Source organism: Podarcis cretensis, assembly GCF_951804945.1.
Source record: "Podarcis cretensis genome assembly, chromosome: 6".
NCBI classification, from domain to species: domain Eukaryota; kingdom Metazoa; phylum Chordata; class Lepidosauria; order Squamata; family Lacertidae; genus Podarcis; species Podarcis cretensis.
The window spans coordinates 19,595,253-19,615,787 of NC_137175.1; the positions used below are offsets into that span (position 1 = coordinate 19,595,253).

General features: G+C 42.8%; 1 protein-coding gene across 2 annotated transcripts in view; it reads right to left on the bottom strand.

Annotated features, from left to right (window-relative positions):
• Window positions 1–20,535, bottom strand: part of PTPN1 (protein tyrosine phosphatase non-receptor type 1) — an 84,802-nt gene that overhangs the window by 13,225 nt on the left and 51,042 nt on the right. For both annotated transcript variants that reach the window (XM_079979575.1, XM_079979574.1), the window contains exons 2-4: window positions 9,275–9,365; window positions 6,739–6,839; window positions 2,521–2,619 (exon numbers count right to left, since the gene is read on the bottom strand). In XM_079979575.1, coding sequence (XP_079835701.1) covers window positions 2,521–2,619; window positions 6,739–6,839; window positions 9,275–9,365 — 291 coding nt within the window. The remainder of the gene's footprint in view (window positions 1–2,520; window positions 2,620–6,738; window positions 6,840–9,274; window positions 9,366–20,535) is intronic.

The following is a 20,535-nucleotide window of genomic DNA, read 5'->3' on the forward strand; positions in this document are numbered from 1 at the left end:
CGCCTTCGAGGTTATTTATGGCAAGCGGTCGACTGACTGTTGTTTGGAAAGAGAAGCATGGGCAGGCGAGGTTGGCAATTCACTTCAGGGCCGAAGACTTGAAGGAAGACAGAAGAAGTGAGCTCGTAACACAGGAGTAGTCAACGTGGTGCCATTCAGATGTCATTGAACTCCAACTCACATCATCCCAGGGGCTGATAGGAGTTGGGAGTCCAACAACAATCTGTAAGGCACCATGTTGACAACTCCTTTCATCACACGTTACTTAACAGTGGGGTGAAATGAGAGGCATGGAAAATGGCTCAGCTGTCAATCTCTCGCACACAGGCCACGTGGCATATGGACACCCATGTGTTCACCACTTTAATTTAAAGGGAATGATTTGGATGTCTGCGATGATAAATTCAGAAGTCAACTAACCAGCTCCACGAACCATTTCCAGATTAACCTGTGTAAGTGATGGAGCCACTGCCTGTTTTTTTGCCTAAGGTGGGGAACCTCAAGCCCAGGGGCTGAATGCTCCCCAGTCCTCTCGTATCTAATTCTCAGGCTCTCTGCAGCCTCCTCAGATGCTTTTGCTTGAACGGGAATGTGTCCTGGAACTGCCCTTGAATAGTACCTTTTGCATGGATGGATGGTAGATGGACAAGTGCGTTTGGGGGTAGGGGAGGTTGCACATGGCCACGTGAAGAGTTACATCCATTGTTCTGTCCACTTTTGTCTTTGGCCCTGAAATGCGGTTCCTGGGACGTTCCCCACGAAGTAAGACGGTCCTTGGGGTTAGAACAGTACCCCACCTCTGCCCTAAGGTAAACCTAGGTATGAATTTCCTAACTATTTAAAGGTAAAGGGACCCCTGACCATTAGGTCCAGTCGCGGACGACTCTGGGATTGCAGCGCTCATCTCGCTTTATTGGCCTAGGGAGCCGGCTTTCAGGTCATGTGGCCAGTATGACTAAGCCGCTTCTGGCGAACCAGAGCAGCACATGGAAACGCCGTTTACCTTCCCGCTGGAGCGGTACCTATTTATCTACTTGCACTTTGACGTGCTTTCAAACTGCTAGGTTGGCAGGAGCAGGGACCAAGCAACAGGAGCTCACCCCGTTGTGGGGATTCTAACTGCCGACCTTCTGATCTGTAAGCCCTAGACTCTGTGGTTTAGACCACAGAGCCACCCGCGTCCCTTCCTAACTACTTATAAAAGTGATTTATTCATCAGTGAGTGCACCATCTGCTTTACAGCACCCACACACAGGGCTGTTTGTGATGCGACCCAAAAATGCATTATGCAAAAACCCTGAAGCAAGAAAAATATGCATATCAAATGTGCTTACTAAAGCATTTGAAGAGCTTTCAAAAACACACATGCAGCAGCGGTATGGTTTCGGGAGTAGTAAGAGAATGTGAAGACCAGAGGGGGAGCAGGAGGAGAAGAAAGTAAAGGGAAAGCAGCGAGGAAAGGGACTATCATTGTAGCTATGGCAGCCACAGAAGTCCCTGAGAACCACATGGACACTGGCTTGGGTTCCACAACAGAATGAAGGACATACACAACTGAAAACAAGTAGAATAGTGGTATAGTGTGGTTCTTCTTTGGACACGTGCAAAGGGTTGAAAAAGCAACAGCAATGTCAGCTGAAAGTTTAGGTTAATAAAAGGTCTGATCTGGAGGGCTTTTAATAGCTAGGAGTTGACACAGCTGTTATTGTTGTACCAAGTTTCCAAGCTGTTCAATTTTCAATATGAAAGTTGCTGTTTTAATGGGTACAAAAATGTCTCCAGTGTCTTCCTGCTTTAAACACTTACATGCATTTTTTCATACCTGTTTGCAGTCATCTGTAATCAATACACTGCTGCTTCAGAGCCACTTTTAAAATCCTGAACAGACTTCTTCACTGTGTGATCCCAGCCATTCAGGGATCACACGGTGAATGCAATGACATCACTGACCCTGGTTAACTACATTTTGAGGGCTCTGCTGATGCACAAAAACACCTGAATTGAAAATAGTAATAACTGAGGAATGTCCCAAGAATTTTTCACACCTTTCCACGTGGCCCAACAATAAAGGAACCACCAAAAAATTGGATACGGAATAAAAAGTCCGTGCAACTCGTTCTCCTGGTGAAACTCAGTGCTAGCTTCTGTACTTGACACTGGCTACCACATCTCTATGAACTAACTTGGGACTGAGAGAGAAATAAAATACAAATAAATAAATATGCTCAGCCCCTTCATTACACCCAAATGCTGATACTGCAAAGGAGCAAAGTAAAAAAGTTCATTGCAGGCTGGTCATATATTGCACTCATACTGCACAACTGGTTCTGAACATAATAGATTCCATTATATTTCTAGGTTGTCTAACAAATACTTATTTTTCTTCACTTCTGGCATGTGTATTATTGCATTTTTTCCCCTTACAGGACCATTTTCATCAGGTTTTTAAATTGTGCATGCACCATGTGCTCAGGATCCCAAAACAAACATTTGAGGGGCGGGGATGATTTCGTTACTTACTGATCCCTTTTCCATCACTCTGTTGAGCATGACAACGCCACGGCTTTTCTGTTCCCAAATCATCTCCCAAAAGTGACCACAAGTATTTGGCAGAGGCCCCTGCAAAGATACAAAGCCTTAATGTGGTACAAGTTCAGAGAACAGCAGCCTAGCAACAATTCTCTATTTCTAAACTCAACACAGGGAGTGGCTCCTCTTTTCAGATACATAAAATGTGAAGTTTTAAGTGATTTCCACCCCGCTTCATATTGTGGAGTTGCCAAATACTAATCTTTAAGGATGCAGAACTTGAAAGTTTTATAGATAGAGAACCATGCCCTTTATTTCATTATTTGCTAGATAGGAATGGTAAAGAACAGTTCTAAGAAAGCTTGTCGAGAAAAAAATGAAAACGCCACTCCGCATGATAAATTCAGTGGAACTTACAATTCACAGAAACGAGAGACAATAAAAGCCAACTGCTAGGAAATTCAGCCATCTTTATCATTTCATGAAAAGTCTTGGCATAGCATTGACACGCAAGGTCAGGAAGAGTTTACTATTCCTGCTAGATGTTTACCCGATCCACTTTCAAAGTAACCTCTCTTCCAGGTCAAAGGTTTTTCCTTTCCCACCAGTCCCTCACATATCAACCCATGAGGTCCAATGTATTAAAATGTATCTACAAAAGACTTACTAAGGATATTAGGCTGGCCAAAATGGGAACCCTGCACTCACAAAGCTTGCAAGTGCAGCGAACTAGCCCCTTGGAAAAGAACGTGACTGATGGCCAAGTGGCTAAAAGTCAATTCCATTAGCCCACAACTGGCATTTAATATCACCCGAATGCATGCCATATCCTGCTGCTATTCAAGTAAATAATCCAGAATAGATATTGCTAGGAATTGTGAGTCAAAGGGATTTGGATTACCCAGTCTATCCAAGTTTAGGAGGTCAGGAACAAAGGCTTCCTAGTCCCTTAACTTCTGATTACCTGCACATGGGTACATGATTGAACCTTAAGTATTACAAAGCTTATGGGGAGATGCTCAGAGCAAACAAAGGGCTGCTTCACCACTATGAATGTGGTCACACTGAATTTAACTTCTCATCCTTGCATTTCTTCTGTTTCATGCCCATCTCTGCCCACCCACAGCGTTTTGCCTCTGATGCACCCTCAACAATGCATCCTTGAACCCAGACTCTGACTTGTACCTTTGAGCAGATGTTGCCTGTTTACTTGACTCCGTGATACTGTATTCGCCCCGGCTCAATAGGGAGACTGGTTGCTCAGGAGCAGTTTATGCAAATATCCGTTAAATTTAGATGGCACTTTGCCACCTCGTTTACTAAAGAAACCACACTTGAATATTGTGTTTGTTGGATAACCGCTTTGGTACAACCCAGGGTCAGATTTAGGTTTGATGAGGCCCTAAGCTACTGAAGGTAATGGGGTCCTTTATATGTCTAGCTGTTCTTTGTCAACAACAAATTGTTACTGTTTTCTGTGTTGAATATATGCTATATGGTAATTTATGGACCTAATAGTATCTAAAGCCATTTGCTACTGTTGCTGTATGTAGGTTTTATTTTATTTGTTTTTTATCTTATATTTTGGAAATGTACATCCAGTTTTTTCCTCTTTACATTTTTTTTTTGGGGGGGGGGCAAGAGAGTGGGGCCCTAAGCTATACCTTGTTTAGCTTTTATGTAAATCCGGCACTGGTACAACGCTTGAGCCTTGTAAGTCTCATTTCACGTGACTGTTTTTCTATATGGGTGAGACTTTGCTCTCAATTTTCCATGCTGTGGAGTAGGGTGAATGCACCCTATGTAATATAATCATTATTTAGGACACCTACACATGGAAGAAAAGGGATGCGGGTGGTGCTGTGGTCTAAACCACAGAGCCTAGGGCTTGCCGATCAGAAGGGCGGTGGTTCTAATCCCCGCGATGGGGTGAGCTCCCATTGCTCGGTCCCAGCTCCTGCCAACCTAGCAGTTCGAAAGCATGTCAAAGTGCAAGTAGATAAATAGGTACCGCTCCAGTGGGAAGGTAAACGGCGTTTCCGTGCGCTGCTCTGGTTCACCAGAAGTGGCTTAGTCATGCTGTCCACATGACCCGGAAGCTGTCTGTGAACAAACGCCTTTACCTTTACACATTGAAAGCCCAAAGTAAATTGAAAAGACATTCTCGGTGCACAACACAGGCACCTGGAGACTTGATACTTTACTGACTCTGTCAGTTCAGCCACATTATCATCACTATTCGTGGAGTATGCACAGTGTTAGAAACTGAGATATGAAAGCCAGGAGCTAAATGGCACCTCAGACCTAGGTTATGGGTGCAACAATGGAATGTATAGGTGCACTTTTTTTATAACAAGAATGCAAAGCTCCAGTCTTCAGAGTGTAGCTGGAAGTGGAGAGGTAGAAAAAGGTCCTCCTTTCCTTCCACTCTGCGGTTTTAAATTGAAATCTTGGGTGCAGTACTGCGCCCAGAGCTCCCTGTCGCAAAATGCACCTAGAACAATGGGAGTTTCGAACACTGAGTGTGCATTATTAATTTGTGTAATTTCTGAATAGAGATTACTTTTCCTTACAGATGTTCCTAGTCGACTGCCACCACCCTTTGCTTTAATAAGATTTAAAGCTAAGGAAAGGCTCTTCAACTTGTCCATGGGGACTTCCTCGAGTCATCACTGGCGTTTCGCATGACTCCTCGTACAAAACTGAGACAAATAGACACGAGAAACCAAGATGGATCGAGCCCAAACAAATCAATGGAAAAGAATTGGAGTAATTTGAAGTGCCTGGGCCAATGAGAGAGGGAGGAGGCAGAGTGAAGATTCTATCAAAGGAAACAGCTTCAGAAAGAGAAAAGGACACGACTGATCACAAAACCGACCATCAACAGGAAGGGGACTGGTGCACAGCTTCCTGCACTCTGCTTTGGGGGAGCAAATGATCCCGGTTCAGTAACAACAAAGACATAAAGCTGGGAGGAGCCAAGGAGGGATGCAAAGCTCTGCTGGAAATTACCCATGCCTCCTCTCTAAGGAGATCTATTTTTGAGAGTCACTGAAGAAGAAGAAAAGCAGCTCTACGGCCTTCTACATAGATACGCTAGGAGGAGGGAGGACTTGAATAGGCAGCATCAAAGTTACTTAGATCACAAAAGCATGGATATACTATGCAGTAAGATGCTGAAGGAGCAATCCCTTGTTTAACTTGAATGGATTTCATAACACTTAAATCATAATTTGCAATTTATAATTCTAGGCATACAAGTGACAAAAAGAAAAATCCTTTGTGTAAAAGAATCTATATGCTTTTGTCAATCTTATTCCATGTAATGAAGCCGTGTAATACAAACAGAAGCAGGCCTTATAAATGCATTCTTCCAAAGGGGGTCCCAAGTCTTTGGAAGTCATATTTCATGTCAGTAAGTACCGTATTTTTTGCTCTATAAGACTCACTTTTTCCCTCCTAAAAAGTAAGGGGAAATGTGTGTGCGTCTTATGGAGCGAATGCAGGCTGCACAGCTATCCCAGAAGCCAGAACAGCAAGAGGGATTGCTGCTTTCGCTGCGCAGCGACCCCTCTTGCTGTTCTGGCTTCTGAGATTCAGAGTATTTTTTTCCTAGTTGTCCTCCTCCAAAAACTAGATGCGTCTTGTGGTCTGGTGCGTCTTATAGAGCGAAAAATACGGTACTTCAGGGTCCAGCATTATCAAAACATTGGCAGGCTCTCTTTTCTAGATTGCCATTCTATTGACTTCCCCCAGTTCATAGTTACATAGGTGCATAGTTACACTATAGAACAGGCATAGGCAAACTCGGCCCTCCATATGTTTGGGGACTACAATTCCCATCATCCCTGACCACTGGTCTTGTTAGCTAGGGATCATGGGAGCTGTAGTCCCAAAACACCTGGAGGGCCAAGTCTGCCTATGCCTACTATAGAATATACTCCCACAAGAGGCAGGGGTGGCCAACTCTTGATGGCTTTAAAATAGGATTAGATTAATTCATGAAGGAAACGGCTAACTATGGCAAACTTCTCTTATGGGCATTTCTACAGCAGTGAAATGTTGCACAACAGGAAAAACGAATGCCTTTAACCAATTCTCTCTCATGCCACACACAAGCTATGCATTTATAAGATTCAAAGACCGAACAAGAGGTAAGGAAGACTATGAAATGGGTTCTCCATCCTTCCTCCTCTCTCAAGCACTTACCTGTGTGAGGATGTAGCTCCTGTTCGCCTCTTCCATTTTTATCAAACTGGCATTGATATAGTCATTATCATCCTGCTGCAGCTTAATTCGACTGTGGTCAACTGTAGAATTCACAGTAAGAAAACCACTGTGTGTTATTCACTTTATGCGAAGCAGCTTATTCAAAAAGAAGGGCTAACATCTGTCATTTCAAAATAATGAAGTATAGAACAGCACCCATTATATACGATTCTCAAGAACTCTTCTGAAAAGAGTGTGTGACTGATGCTTAATAAGATGTGTTACTAACAACAACTTAGTTTGCACGTCATGTTAACCCATAGTTGAAATAAGCTATGGTTTAATGTGAACAAGCATAGGCTCATGCTGGTGTACACTGCTGATATTGTGGGTGTTTTGACCTTTCCCACTCCTGCTGTGCTGGAGGGGAGACAAGCCACAGTTTGACTTGTAACATGCAAACCTGGGCTTGAGGTTTGTTTCCCGCAAGCTAACCACAAGTGGTAAGTGAAGAATAAACCTTGGCTTCAGCTTGTGGTTTGTTTGTAGAAACAAACCATGAATCTAGCTTGGGGTGTAACAAGAAGCCAGACTACAACGTGTCTACTTTCTGGTACAGTTCATACTGATGAAATCACGGGCGTCCATGATTTCATAAGAATGAACCAGCATGCTGATCAGACACATAAAACCATAGTTTACTTTAACTATGGTTTAATGTGGTGTGCAAGCTGGACTAAAAGAGATGTTATGTTTGCATTTTCACTTTCAATCAAGATAGATATAAGCAGATCTATATCAGGCTGAAGTTGTATGCTTATTTTTCAAAGCTTTTTTTTTTAGCTGTCACATATTTTTCAGAAGAGATCGGAATCTCAATAATTCCAAAACATAATCCTTCACCTGCACTGTTGCATATCTTTTATTCAATTAATGTTTCACCCAGCTATTATCAATAGTCAAGCCACTTTGACAGTATCTGCACTTCGTTTCAAAAGATCTGAAGTTTGCTCTATTTAGCCTACCCAGATATAGAAGAATCCCTACATTTTACAGGAAAACCAAACTGACTGGAAGCCGTTTCATCTAAAACAAACAAAAATCAATGGTGGTTACCACAAAAAGAACCCCTAAAACTGATCAGTAAGCAAAATTATGTGCAACATTATAGCTTCTATTGAGTCTTCCTGGAAGACTCAGCTGATTTTTAGTCTATTAAGTGATGGTAGAGATTTTCCAGTACATGGCGATACCGTATCTTCAACATTAATGTAGATAGGAGATCTGTGACTGAATGCACATGACTTTTTTTTTAAAAAAAAAATCCTCATGAGATGCAGGTGATCATTATGGCACACTTGGGAGTTGAACAGCTATAAAAGTTCACCACGGCTTGTTTGAGAGCCAGTGCAGTCAACGTGGAGACAATCCTGGATTTGAACCAGGGAGACTTAATTGCAAATCCCCACTCATCCACCTCTTAGCCGAACAGGCCCCATAGGGTTGTTGAGATGATAAATTGAGATAACCCAATGCACATGGTCCTGACCTTTCTGGAGAAGAGGTGGGTAACAAATGGAATTCACTGCTATGAATTGTGGCAACAGCCACTAGCTTAGATGGCTCTAAAGCCAATTAGACAAATTCACGTAGGACAAGGCTATTCATGGTTACATGGTACAGCCAGGTCTAGATGCAAGATTCCTCTTAAGATCGGTTGGTGGGGTAGAACAGCAAGATGGGGCTTCTGTATGCTTCCAGTGCTTGTGGGCATCCTGCAGGAACTGGTTAGTTACTCTGCGAAACAGAATACTGGACGAGAAAGCAAAGCGTTTTTACGTGATTAAACAGCAAATCACCCAGCTTTTAAATTAGACATTAAAAATGAGAGAGACTGAGCAATGACAGTTCTTCACTTAACTTCTAAGAAGCCAACTGTCTGTGCTCATTGCTTGCCTCGGAACCCAAACCCACCAATCCATTCTGAAAGCTTTTGCTTAGTCTATGGAAACAGGCTGAGCTTACTCAACGAGGAAAAGAAAACGCAACCTTCACAAGCTCACAGGCACTTCTCTTTTACTACTGCAGGCATTCCAGGACGAAGGTCTGATATTGGAAAATGCCATTCCAAGGTTGAACCCTTGCAAAGTTTATCACCGGCATGTAGAGAAAGCTGGGCATTTGAAAGGTTGGGGGGGGGGAGATGAGCAAGGTGGACATACTGCAAGTTCTCTACAGCTTTGGGACAAACTGGACTCCATCTCTGCTTGCCCCAGTTGCGAATTTCTCTGCTTTGCATGTCTGTGCCCAATTACAATGCTGGAGGACCAGCGGTAATATTTTGGTATATTATCAAAATAGCACAGAGCAACCTATTTTGAAATTGTTGTTTAAAGCAACAGAAGGGTGTTGTTTTAAAGTTGCACACACATTGGAAACAATACAGTTTTACCTTGAATTGTTTGGCATTGCATCTGCACTACTCCACCCTTTTGTAAAGACTCCTTGAACGTATTGAGAGGGATACAGTACTTACATGGGCTGACATCTCTGTATCTGTTGCGATTTTTGTTTCTGGGAAGTTTGGCCACTTTACATGGAAAGTCACTGGCTTCATGCCTTATGTCCTAGAAGGAAATAAATTAAGAAATTTAGCTGTGCTGTAAATCTACATGGCGGTCTCAGTTCGTTCACTGCACATTATTATTATTATTATTATTATTATTATTATTATTATTATTGCTTTCTTTTGGTTGGTTCAGGAATAAAAAACACTGAAAGCTGATGGCTTATCACAGTGCTTGATTCTGTTTTGGGGAGTCTGCAAATAAACCATTAAAACCATTGTTTCCAGTTTTTAGATTGAATCACCCAAGGAGAATCCTTGCCATGTTCAATCTTACATTAGAGGCTGAGCAATATATATATATATATATATATATATATATATATATATATATACATACATACACACACACACACGACGTCACCAAAAAACGATTTTGCACAGTAAGGATTTTAGGATAGAGATCGTGTTATTTGCCAGATTTCATTTGTGTGACATACAGGAGAAAGCACAATTTCACTTCCAGACCACGATTACCAGTAGTGGGTCTTGTATTAATTGCAAAATAAGTAGATAGGCAGGGATATCTCTGCCAGAACACATTTGTCCTTTGGTATCCTACATGCCACCATTTCGTAAATACGTATTAATAGCTAAGGGCTGCACATGTCTGGTTAAGATAAGAACCCAAGTTTTCTTGAGTCATCAGAGCCATGGGCTGGAGCCATAGATTTCAAAAGAATCCTTTGTATGTAGTGTGTTCCGTGCACCAAGTCAGGAGTATAGTTTAGAAGCAACGAACTTGAAAGATTTTTGTGCTGCCTTATTATAAAACCAAACCTGTCTGAAATTGGATTCCACTATGTAGCAATGAAGTGTGGATTAAAAATATTAAGTAAATCAACCATTTTTTAAAAATGACAGGGACTTGGTATAGGAAACACACAGCATTAGAAAAATACGGAAGACCTGGTATAGATTCAGAAACTGAAATGCAAATTGCTAGGTTTTAACTTGAAGCAGTATGAAAAAACAAGCTGGAATAAGAAAACTTAAGAAGTTCCAGGAGAGGGATCTTCCTTGCATATGCAAAATGAACAGTAAAGCTCAGCTTAAATGGTCATCCAAGAAAATTAAACAAATTTGGCTGGGCCAAATGCATCATTTTTGACTAGGCTTGGAGTGAAGCCATTTTTTATATTTATTTTGTTAACTAAATAAATATAAGACTTATATGAACACAATGCAAGTTCACTTTGTTTTCTGTACTCAATTTAGACATAATAGAGAGTTAGTGCCAGATCCTAGTGATTTGATTTTTTTTTCAGGAACACACACACTCTCTCTCTCTCACACACCCCACTGGCAGAATATACACAGTTCTGCCAAGTACTAAACTTGCAAGTGGCCTCGTAAACCCTCTTACATTCCGAGTGTATTCTGACTTTTTATAACATTTCCCAGCACATGGTAGAATAAGCCCTCCAGTGTTAGAACTATTGCTGAACTAAAGAGACTATGGTGTAATTGCTTCTGAAGAAACTTTCCTTGGGCCCAGAAGATGTGAACAGATGTCCAATGAAGGCTAACATTCCCTTCCTGGATGCAGAGTAGCCAGTTAACTTCTAGACTTTCTAGATTTATTTTTGGAAGAAAAACTCCTTTGTCCACTCCTATAGATGACATGGGCAGTACAACACTGTTGATTCTCCTGGACCTCTTTGTGGCTTTTTATGCCATCAGCTATAGTATGTTTTTAGAGAGGCTGATCATGCTGGTTCTTGGTGGATCCTGCATTTCGGCTGCTCCACTCATACTTGGATGTCTGACTCAAGAAGATGGCATTTCCTCAACATTTATACTCTGGGATCCCACAGCACTCGTACAGTTGTACCTTGAAAGCCAAACGCCTTGGCACTCGTACGTTTTGGCTCTTGAACTTTTTTAAAAAACAGGGTAGCCTATAGTCAAAACAAAAAAAAATTCCTTCCAGTAGCACCTTAAAGACCAACTAAGTTAGTTCTTGGTATGAGCTTTCGTGTGCATGCACACTTCTTCAGATACACACATGAAGTGCATGCACACGAAAGCTCATACCAAGAACTAACTTAGTTGGTCTTTAAGGTGCTACTGGAAGGAATTTTTTTTTGTTTTGACTATGGCAGACCAACACGGCTACCTATCTGTAACAGGGTAGCCTATAAATACTGCAAAATGAAACAAAAACCAGAGCATGGAATTTCCAATTCCCCAGCCATAACGAACGCCTATGGAGCCACACCTGTCTTTGCTCCCAACCACAATAGTCTACTTCTGCATCAACTTCTGCAATAAAACACTTCATCTTGGTACTGTTGGTACAGATGCTTTGAGAGGTGAAACTACTGCTGTTCCTCTTGAGAAGGACATCTAGCTACACCCTTTGTGACAGGCAGAGGAACCAAAACCATACGTTGTGTTTTCTGTTCTTATGAGACGTCTCAATGGCACTGAGCTCATTAAGCAAAGTTCTAGTCACAAGTGGCCAACTTCTGCACCCTTGGGGAACTGGAAACATCCCCCCCCCACGTGGTAAGACTGAAAGAAAGCATGTGCATGTACTCTGACATCAGTGAAAGGGGAGGAGGCTGTGGAATGAATGTGTTTTCCGAGAGATCTCAAGAGACAGATTGGCATCAACTCACTTCCTTCCAAGAATGAGCATGACCGACATTTATACAGAGCGTGCAGGATGATTCATTGCTTCTTCTAGATACAATTTTACTGTGATAAAAAAACCCAACCTTCTTGATTCAAGTATGGAGAAAGCCCTGCTCCAGGTGCCCCCGCCAGGTGAAGTGAGGCGGGTGGTCACGACAGAAAATGCCATCTTGGTGCAGGTACCAACCTGGCTGTGGAATTCCCTCCCCAGAGATTCTTGCCTGGTACCTTCTTTATGGTTATCCTGGAACCTGGCAAAGACTCTCTTTTTCTCCCAACAACTTCTGGAGGGCAACCACATTGCCTACCCATTTGAACTGCAGTTTATCATTTATATGTCTGTGAATTGCCCAGAAGACAAGGTTAAGACTGTGGTGGCCTAGTGGTTATAGTACCAGGCTAGGACCCAGGAGAGAGGGGGCACATACCCACTACTAAGTGGGTATGGCGAGAGACAGAAGTATGTGTAGCAATAGGCGCAGATATTACCTCTGTATAGTGGACACACACCTGCACACACTTAACCTCCATCCAGAGAAGCAAGATGCATTATAGCCCAAAAAGAAAATGGTGAGGATTGTGGCCTGGGAAGAGACAGTGTTGCTAAGGAGTGTACGTGTACACATATGGCTCCCAGTCTGAGATTCCCCACTCCTGTTGTGCAGTATATCAAGGACAAAACTTACACTAGAGTAATAATAATAATAATAATAAATACGACAACAAGATTTGGGTTACTGGGGTGCAAATGTTTTAGTGCAGAGTGTAGACACTTGTTCGCTGTCCGATATCCCTCCCTGTTTAGAATACTTCTTTAGCTCTACTGTAAAAGTTGCAGCGGTCAAACATCACAGAATCGTGCTGTTAAGAGAGATCTGAGATAAGCAGACACTGATGTAACTGAATGCAGATGATGTGCAGGGAACAAAAATAGAGCTTAGGGCTCGCTGAAGTGGCAACCTTTTGTCTGGGTAGTACCACTCCCAAGTCTTCAGGTGGGAGGCATCTCACATGATTGAGTGCTCCTTCATAGAGGAATGAATATATATACACTGGGTATACATAATCAATAATGACATATTCAAATAACCATATGTACAATTCTATATACCTTAACACTCCTCCCTCCACAAGGTTTATTTAACTTTTAACATTTTAATTGCCCCAAATTGTTCAAACCTGCCCAAATAGCTTCTCAAACCAATCCTCCTCCTCCTCATTGACCTTATACCCTTTCATTTTATGTATCTTCACAGTTAAGATATTTTAAGATTATAATATTTTCCCGTTTTCCCCTCCATTGGTTCAATGGGAGAGGAATATATATACAGTGGTGCCTCGCAAGACGAAAATAATCCATTCCGCGAGTCTCTTCGTCTTGCGGTTTTCTCGTCTTGCGAAGCAACCCTATTAGCGGCTTAGCGGATTAGTGCTATTAGCGGCTTAGCAAAAGGGGGGGAAAGCGAAAAAAATCGCAAGACTCACAAGACGTTTTCGTCTTGCGAAGCAAGCCCATAGGGAAATTCATCTTGCGAAGCGCATCAAAAAACGGAAAACCCTTTCGTCTAACAGGTTTCTCGTCTTGCGAGGCATTCGTCTTGCGGGGCACCACTGTATCTATATATATATATGTATGTCAGTCACGTTGAAAACTGGATGCCAGGGGAAACCTAGCCTAGTTCCGCCCCCCACAGATGGATTTTTCATTTTGATTTTGATTTCCGTATGGAGGAGCACTGAAACGCTACAAAAAGCAGCCCAGACGCAGGTTCACCACTTACTCCCACTGGAAACAGCCCCGTCATTCCAAGAAATAGGTGGCATTTCGAGTAAACCCCAAGTAGAAAGAAGAAGAAAAAAACCTCGAGAGGAAGAGCCTCACCAACACAAGATTTCCAATGTTAAATACTTAATGTGCTTTAAGCATGAGTCACAATAATCTCATGTGCCTGAATCGTTCAGGGGGAAAACCAGACATGGCAGCAAAGTGCAGCTTGTGAATGGGGGGGGGGGGGGGAAGGAGGTGACAGATCACTACCCCCCACCTTTCCAGAAAATCTCAACTGAATAGCTTCCCGTTTCTTTCATGAATAAAAAGCCTGATTAAAGCTGCACGAGGGTGAAGATTCATCCCTGGTCTACATGAACCTAAAGGGAACAGGCACGACTTTGTCTTGCTAGAGTCGCTATACCAAATCCGCATCAAATGATTAGGTATTGTACAAAGTATATTGGTGCTAAAATGGGTTGCTCTGTTTGGAAATTGCTCTTCCCAAGGCGCCCTGCGGTGCTCACTTCCATCTCCTCTGTTCTTCTGCATTAGGCCACTGAAAGGATTGCTGTATTTTTTGCTCCGTAAGATGCACCTGACCATAAGATGCACCTAGTTTTTAGCCGAAACAGTGGGTGTATGATTTTTGTGGTTCATGCTGTGGCCACACACATGTGATTTGCCAGTGAGTTTGGGATAGCCCAATGCAAAAATCCTGAGTATCCATGTGGATCCGTGCTTTGTAACCGCGTTTTTGCACCATTGCTGCCCCACAAAACAGTGGATGCGTGATTTTTTAGTGCAGGCTATAGCCATGGCCACGCTATGTGATCTGATGGCGAATTTGGGGTGACCCAATGTAAAAATCCTGAGGATCCATGTGCTTTTACTTCCCCCCTCCCAGGCAGCCTCCTTTATCGCTAGTGTCTCTTATCTCCCTCCTGATCGCTTGCTGATCAGCTGATCAGCGGCTTTGTTTCAATACCCCCTTCCCTCTTTCTAAAAAAGAAAAAAAGAAAAAAAAGCACGATCTGGTTTTCGCCCCAGGCAATTCGGCTCCAGGGACCACACAATCGCTTTGTGAGACGCACAGACATTTCCCCATACTTTTTAGGAGGGAAAAGGTGTGTCTTATGGAGCGAAAAATATGGTATGTGGAAGATGAGCAGACTCAGTCGTTTGCATCTATCAGAATCTGGGAGATTCAGTGTTCAAATCCCCACTGGGCCATGAAGCTGGATGGTTGATCCTGGGGCCAGTCAGTCTCTCAGTCCAACCTACCTCACAGGGTTGTCGTGAGGGTGAAATGGAGGAGAGTGGGGAGGACCACCACACATACCATGTTGAGCTCCTGTCACTTCTATTTATGGAGGAGACTTAAAAGTAGTCTTTAGAAGTATAAACACCTCTCCAAATATGATAAACATAATCAAGGCGTTTTGAGTGAAAACATTTAAACACAGTTACCAAGATTCACGATTAAAACCCCCCAGAAAGAACAATAAATCTATTTCATTTCAAGCCAACCATCCTCGTTGTAAGATCTAAAACCCTAACCTACAATCAGTGCAAACAACAAACAGGAACTAAAATGTCCACCTACACTCTTTAATTAATAGGAGATTGATATAAAAACTTATTCAGCCCCCCCCCCCCCGAGATGAAATCGGTGAGTGAGCTAATTATACCTCTCAGGAAAGGGAGTTCCTTAGATATAGGGACACCACCGAAAAGACTCTGCCTCTTGTGCCTGCCATACTAATCAGCCATATGGGGAGGCACACAAACAGGGACCCTGTAGTGTTTTGGTAGGCATGGCCTCCTGCATAAAAGGGAACACTAATTGTAAATGAACTCCAACATGACGGAATGCCCGATAGTTTGGGTTTTATAAAATGATTATATTTCTCTGGCAGTTCAGGTGGCAATGCTCCTGGATCCAGTAATGATGTTAGAGCCTTTATTTTATTTTATTTGCCAGAACCCTTTTTATTAAGTCCATCTGATCATGAGACGCCAACTATTTCCAGACCACAGGATTTGACAATCTCCTACACCTATATAGCTGTAAAGATTGTCTATTTCATTCATACAGAGCTGTCCATGAATGCTTGTGCATTATTAACACAGCCACCCACCTTCTGGCGGGGCGGGGGGGGGGGGGAGGTGAAAAAGAGGGAAGCAGTATGCAGTATCACCATCTACTCAAAGCAAGGAGTGGCCACAAGTAGGTGCTCAAAACTTGCAAGGTGGCAGAGAGAAGCAACTGCAACACCAAAGCTTATGAACCAAAGAGGTGAGTGCCAGGACCCTCTGCACCATAGGTAGGCAAACTAAGGCCCAGGGGCCGGATCCGGCCCAATCCCCTTCTAAATCTGGCCTGCGGACGGTCCGGGAATCAGTGTGTTTTTACATGAGTAGAATGTGTCCTTTTATTTAAAATGCATCTCTAGGTTATTTGTGGGACATAGAAATTCGTTCTCCCCCCCCCCAAAAAAAATATAGTCTGGCCCCCCACAAGGTGTGAGGGACAGTGGGCTGACCCCCTGCTGAAAAAGTTTGCTGACCCCTGCTCTGCACCAACGCAGCAATTTTGCAGGATTGCAACACTCAGGCAATGTTATCCATGGGCTGCATGTTGCAGAGCTCTTTAAAACTGAAAAGAGACCTTTGTTTCTAACTCATCGTGGAATTTAAATCCCTTTAAAATAAAAAGCTCTGCAGAGGAAAAGAAGAAACAATGTTGCTTGCTAATTAACCTAGATCTGTGAAAGAATATACAGAACAAGGAAAACCATTATTTGTAATGTTCTGCTACAGCTTTGTTGCACTTTCTACTTGAGAACCTCTGCCCCTCCAAATATTTCCCAATATGAAGCTATCTTTAAAAGTAAGTGTGTGTGTGTGTGTGTGTGTGTGTGTGTGTGTATATACACCCAGTTTGCATACAGCACTAAGTCTTGATGAGCAAACCCAGTCCTGCAGATTAACCATGGTTTGCTTTCTGCCAACAGACCACAACTTGAGGCCACCTTTTGCTGTTAGCTTATGAACCGTGACTAGGTGTTCTGTCCAAACAGAAAGCCTTGCTTGGCAAGGCAACTCTAGGTGCTACATGAGGCAAGAAGAGCTGGAAAGCAAATGTAGCTTTGCAGAAACAAGCCATGACTAGTCTTTGGGATAACTAATGGTTTGTTGGACAAACCATGGTTCAGTGCTAACTGTTAATGCAGCTCTGTATGAATGAAATAGAAAATCTTTACAGCTATACAGTGGTACCTCGGGTTACATACGCTTCAGGTTACAGACTCCGCTAACCCAGAAATATGACCTCGGGTTAAGAACTTTGCTTCAGGATGAGAACAGAAATCATGCTCTGGCGATGCGGCAGCAGCAGGAGGCCCCATTAGCTAAAGTTCAGGTTAAGAACAGTTTCAGGTTAAGTACGGACCTCCGGAACGAATTAAGTTCTTAACCCGAGGTACCACTGTATAGGCATAGGATATTGTCAAATCCTGTGGTCTGGAAATAGTTGGCGTCTCGTGATCAGATGGACTTAATAAAAAGGGTGTCTGGCCAACAAAATAAAATAAAATAAAGGCTCTACCAGCCAGTCATATTAGTGCAGCTGTCAAAGGTTTCACATTTATGCTGGCTGACTATGTTGTTACAAACTTTTTGCCTCAACGTGGCAAAGGGAGAGGACATCAATCATAAAGCACTGGAAGGTAGTGAAGTCAAGCTTATTTCATGTACACCTTTTCTGCAATTACTGCACTCAAAGTGGGGTTGCAACAGATAACAAATGTTGCAGCTTAATGATTCAGTTCATTACAAAAACTGATAAGGCAAGTATCAACACAGCACTTAATTCAAAATAATCCATTGTACTAAAATTACTGAGACTAATTGTGACACGAAGTCACAATTCATTTAACCAATCTAGCAAAAAAACCCGAACAAACTCAGCAGCAACAAAAATATAAATGAATTAAGGTACTGAAATGGCAGCAATAAGGGCACATATTCAGGTAAAATTACTATCTAAAGTAATTGCAGCTAGGGGAGGGGAGGGGGGCCTGAAATCACACAATAACCTTTAACCCCAGTAAGTAGTCAGAATGAAAGAATTATTTGGCAAGCAGGAGACGGAGCTAACTCTTCCTTCGCACACCAACAAACATCCACACAAACACATGATTAGCAAGACTGCCGATCAGATAAAGTTTTGTGTGAAGTTCTTAGGAGAGAAAGAGATAAACTCTTACAATGAACAATGGATACCGAGAGTTTTGATTCTTGCAATTATTTTATCACACTGCTTCGCATTTGCTTGACTACACAGCTCTACTTGCTAACATGGCAGGGAAAGTAAACAAGCAACTGTGACCTTACCCCTACAACCATACCCTTGCAATGTGGTATTCCTAGAAAGCCCCTTGCTGCTTCAAGTCCTAGAGAAGTAGTTTGACGCACACATGCGAATTAATGTGAGCAGCCATTCAGGGACCACATTCAGCAGGCCTAAGTGCTGAAACACACAAGCCTCAGTATGCAAACGAGGTGGAACCATTAAATCATGTCAGCACTTGGAAAGAGGTTAATGCAGAAGCCTTTGCTCCTTTCCTAGTCATCACACCATGTTGAAACCGGAGAAGTCACTGCTCATCCTCAAGTCTGCCAACTTTGCCAGCTTATGACGGTAAGGGCACACAGACGGGCTGTCAGCACCCCTGCCCTTCTTATTGTGAAATGGCCCAGTGCTGGGAACTTTCCAAAGCCACATGAGCATTGCCTGGAAGCTTTGCAAATCTTATTTTCGGCAGCTTCAGGAAGCTGGAGATAAGGTGTATACGACTGCCGAGTTTTAATAAAATAATACGTTTGAAATGGTAATCTATTGTTCTTCATTGCCCAACTTTTGGGATGCAAACAAAAGATCAATCAATCAATCAATCAATCAATCAGATTTCAAATATTCTGACCAACCCTTGTAAATGCAAGTGAATGCACACAATAAACAAGCCCAGGCAAAGGAACCATTCCCAACATTTGTGTGAATATGCAATTCAACTGTCTTCTGTAATACACAGTACTGTATTTCTGAATAAGATACTACTAGTTTTAGTCATACAGGAGTTTCGTAGCTTGCTCTAGTGGTGTAGAGCTTGCTGTTTTAAATGTGTTTTATTGCTTTTATGGTATGGTGTTACAGCGGACGCTCAGGTTGTGAACGTGATCCATGCGGGATGCACGTTGCAACCCACAGTATCCGCAACCTACAGTGGCGTGTCTGCGCATGCACGGTTGTGATTTGGCGCTTTGCGCATGCGCGACCGCCGAAACCTGCAAGTAACCCGTTCCGGTACTTCTGGGTTTTGGCAGTCCGCAACCTGAAAAAACGCAACCCGAGGTACAGTGGTACCTCGGGTTACATAAGCTTCAGGTTACAGACGCTTCAGGTTACAGACTCTGCTAACCCAGAAATAGTGCTTCAGGTTAAGAACTTTGCTTCAGAATGAGAACAGAAATTGTACTCCGGCGGCGCGGCAGCAGCAGGAGGCCCCATTAGCTAAAGCGGTGCTTCAGGTTAAGAACAGTTTCAGGTTAAGAACGAACCTCTGGAATGAATTAAGTACTTAACCCGAGGTACCACTGTACTGGTATTTTTATGGTTGCACCCCGTATTGGGATCATTACGACGAACAGCAGCCTACACGTTATTTCAGATAAATAAACTAAAATGTGCCTACTCGGCTTGTTAGTGCCATTATGCCCACAAGTAGCACATGTTCTTTTGGCTGACATGGAAGACTGCCCCCAAATACCAAGGTAATCACAACAGATTCTCTACTGCGCAAACACAGAGAAACAAAAGGACACAAAAGCTGGTCAGAGCACAGAGACACGAAGTAATCAGCTAGAACAAAAGCTATCATGCTTCCTAATTCCGGCTGCAAGCTGAAGAGAAGAAATCTACCCCAGCAAACAATGCCCATTGTTCAACGAAAAGCCCATGCTTCGCTTGGTCCCTGGCATCTTCAGCTTGAAAGGATCTCATGTGAAGCGGCTGAAATAGAGATCTTGGAGATCAAGACAAATAGTAATGGCAATATGAACTGGCTCTGTGCAACATACTCTGTGAGGTAGGTTAGGATGAGAGGCAGTGAATGGTGGCAGAGTGGGGATTTGAACCCTGATCTCCTAGGGCCTAGTCTAAAACTCTAACCACTACACCACCACTCCCTTTTTCAATGCAGACTTAGAATCAAACCATGCACAGCAATAATCATGCAACTTGCTGGGATAGCTCAGTTGGTAGAGCATGAGATTCTGAAGCCTAGGGCCATAGGTTTGAGCCCCACCTTGCGCACAAGTTTCCTGCATTGCAGGGGGTTGGACTAAATGACCCTTGGGTTCCCTTTCCAACTCTACAATTCTATGATTCTATGACTGGCCATGGTGTGTTTATTTAAACACACACAGCAGCAGTGGGAAGGGGCTTTACCACGGCCCACCTGCCGCTGCAGTTACTAATTATGTAATTATTGTCCTATTTGTTCTGGCCCTCAATAACAAAGGATAACCCAGTTTAGTGTGGAAGCCATATATCTGGGCTTCCTCTAGAGGGGTTACTAGATTAATGAAATGCAAGTTTCCTATATAACAGAAAGGTGTGGGATATTTTTGGGAGGGGGAGATCCCTATGTCAAATCTGTGTGGGCTGGTGGTTGCTAACTGAAGTTTAGTTCTGTTCTCT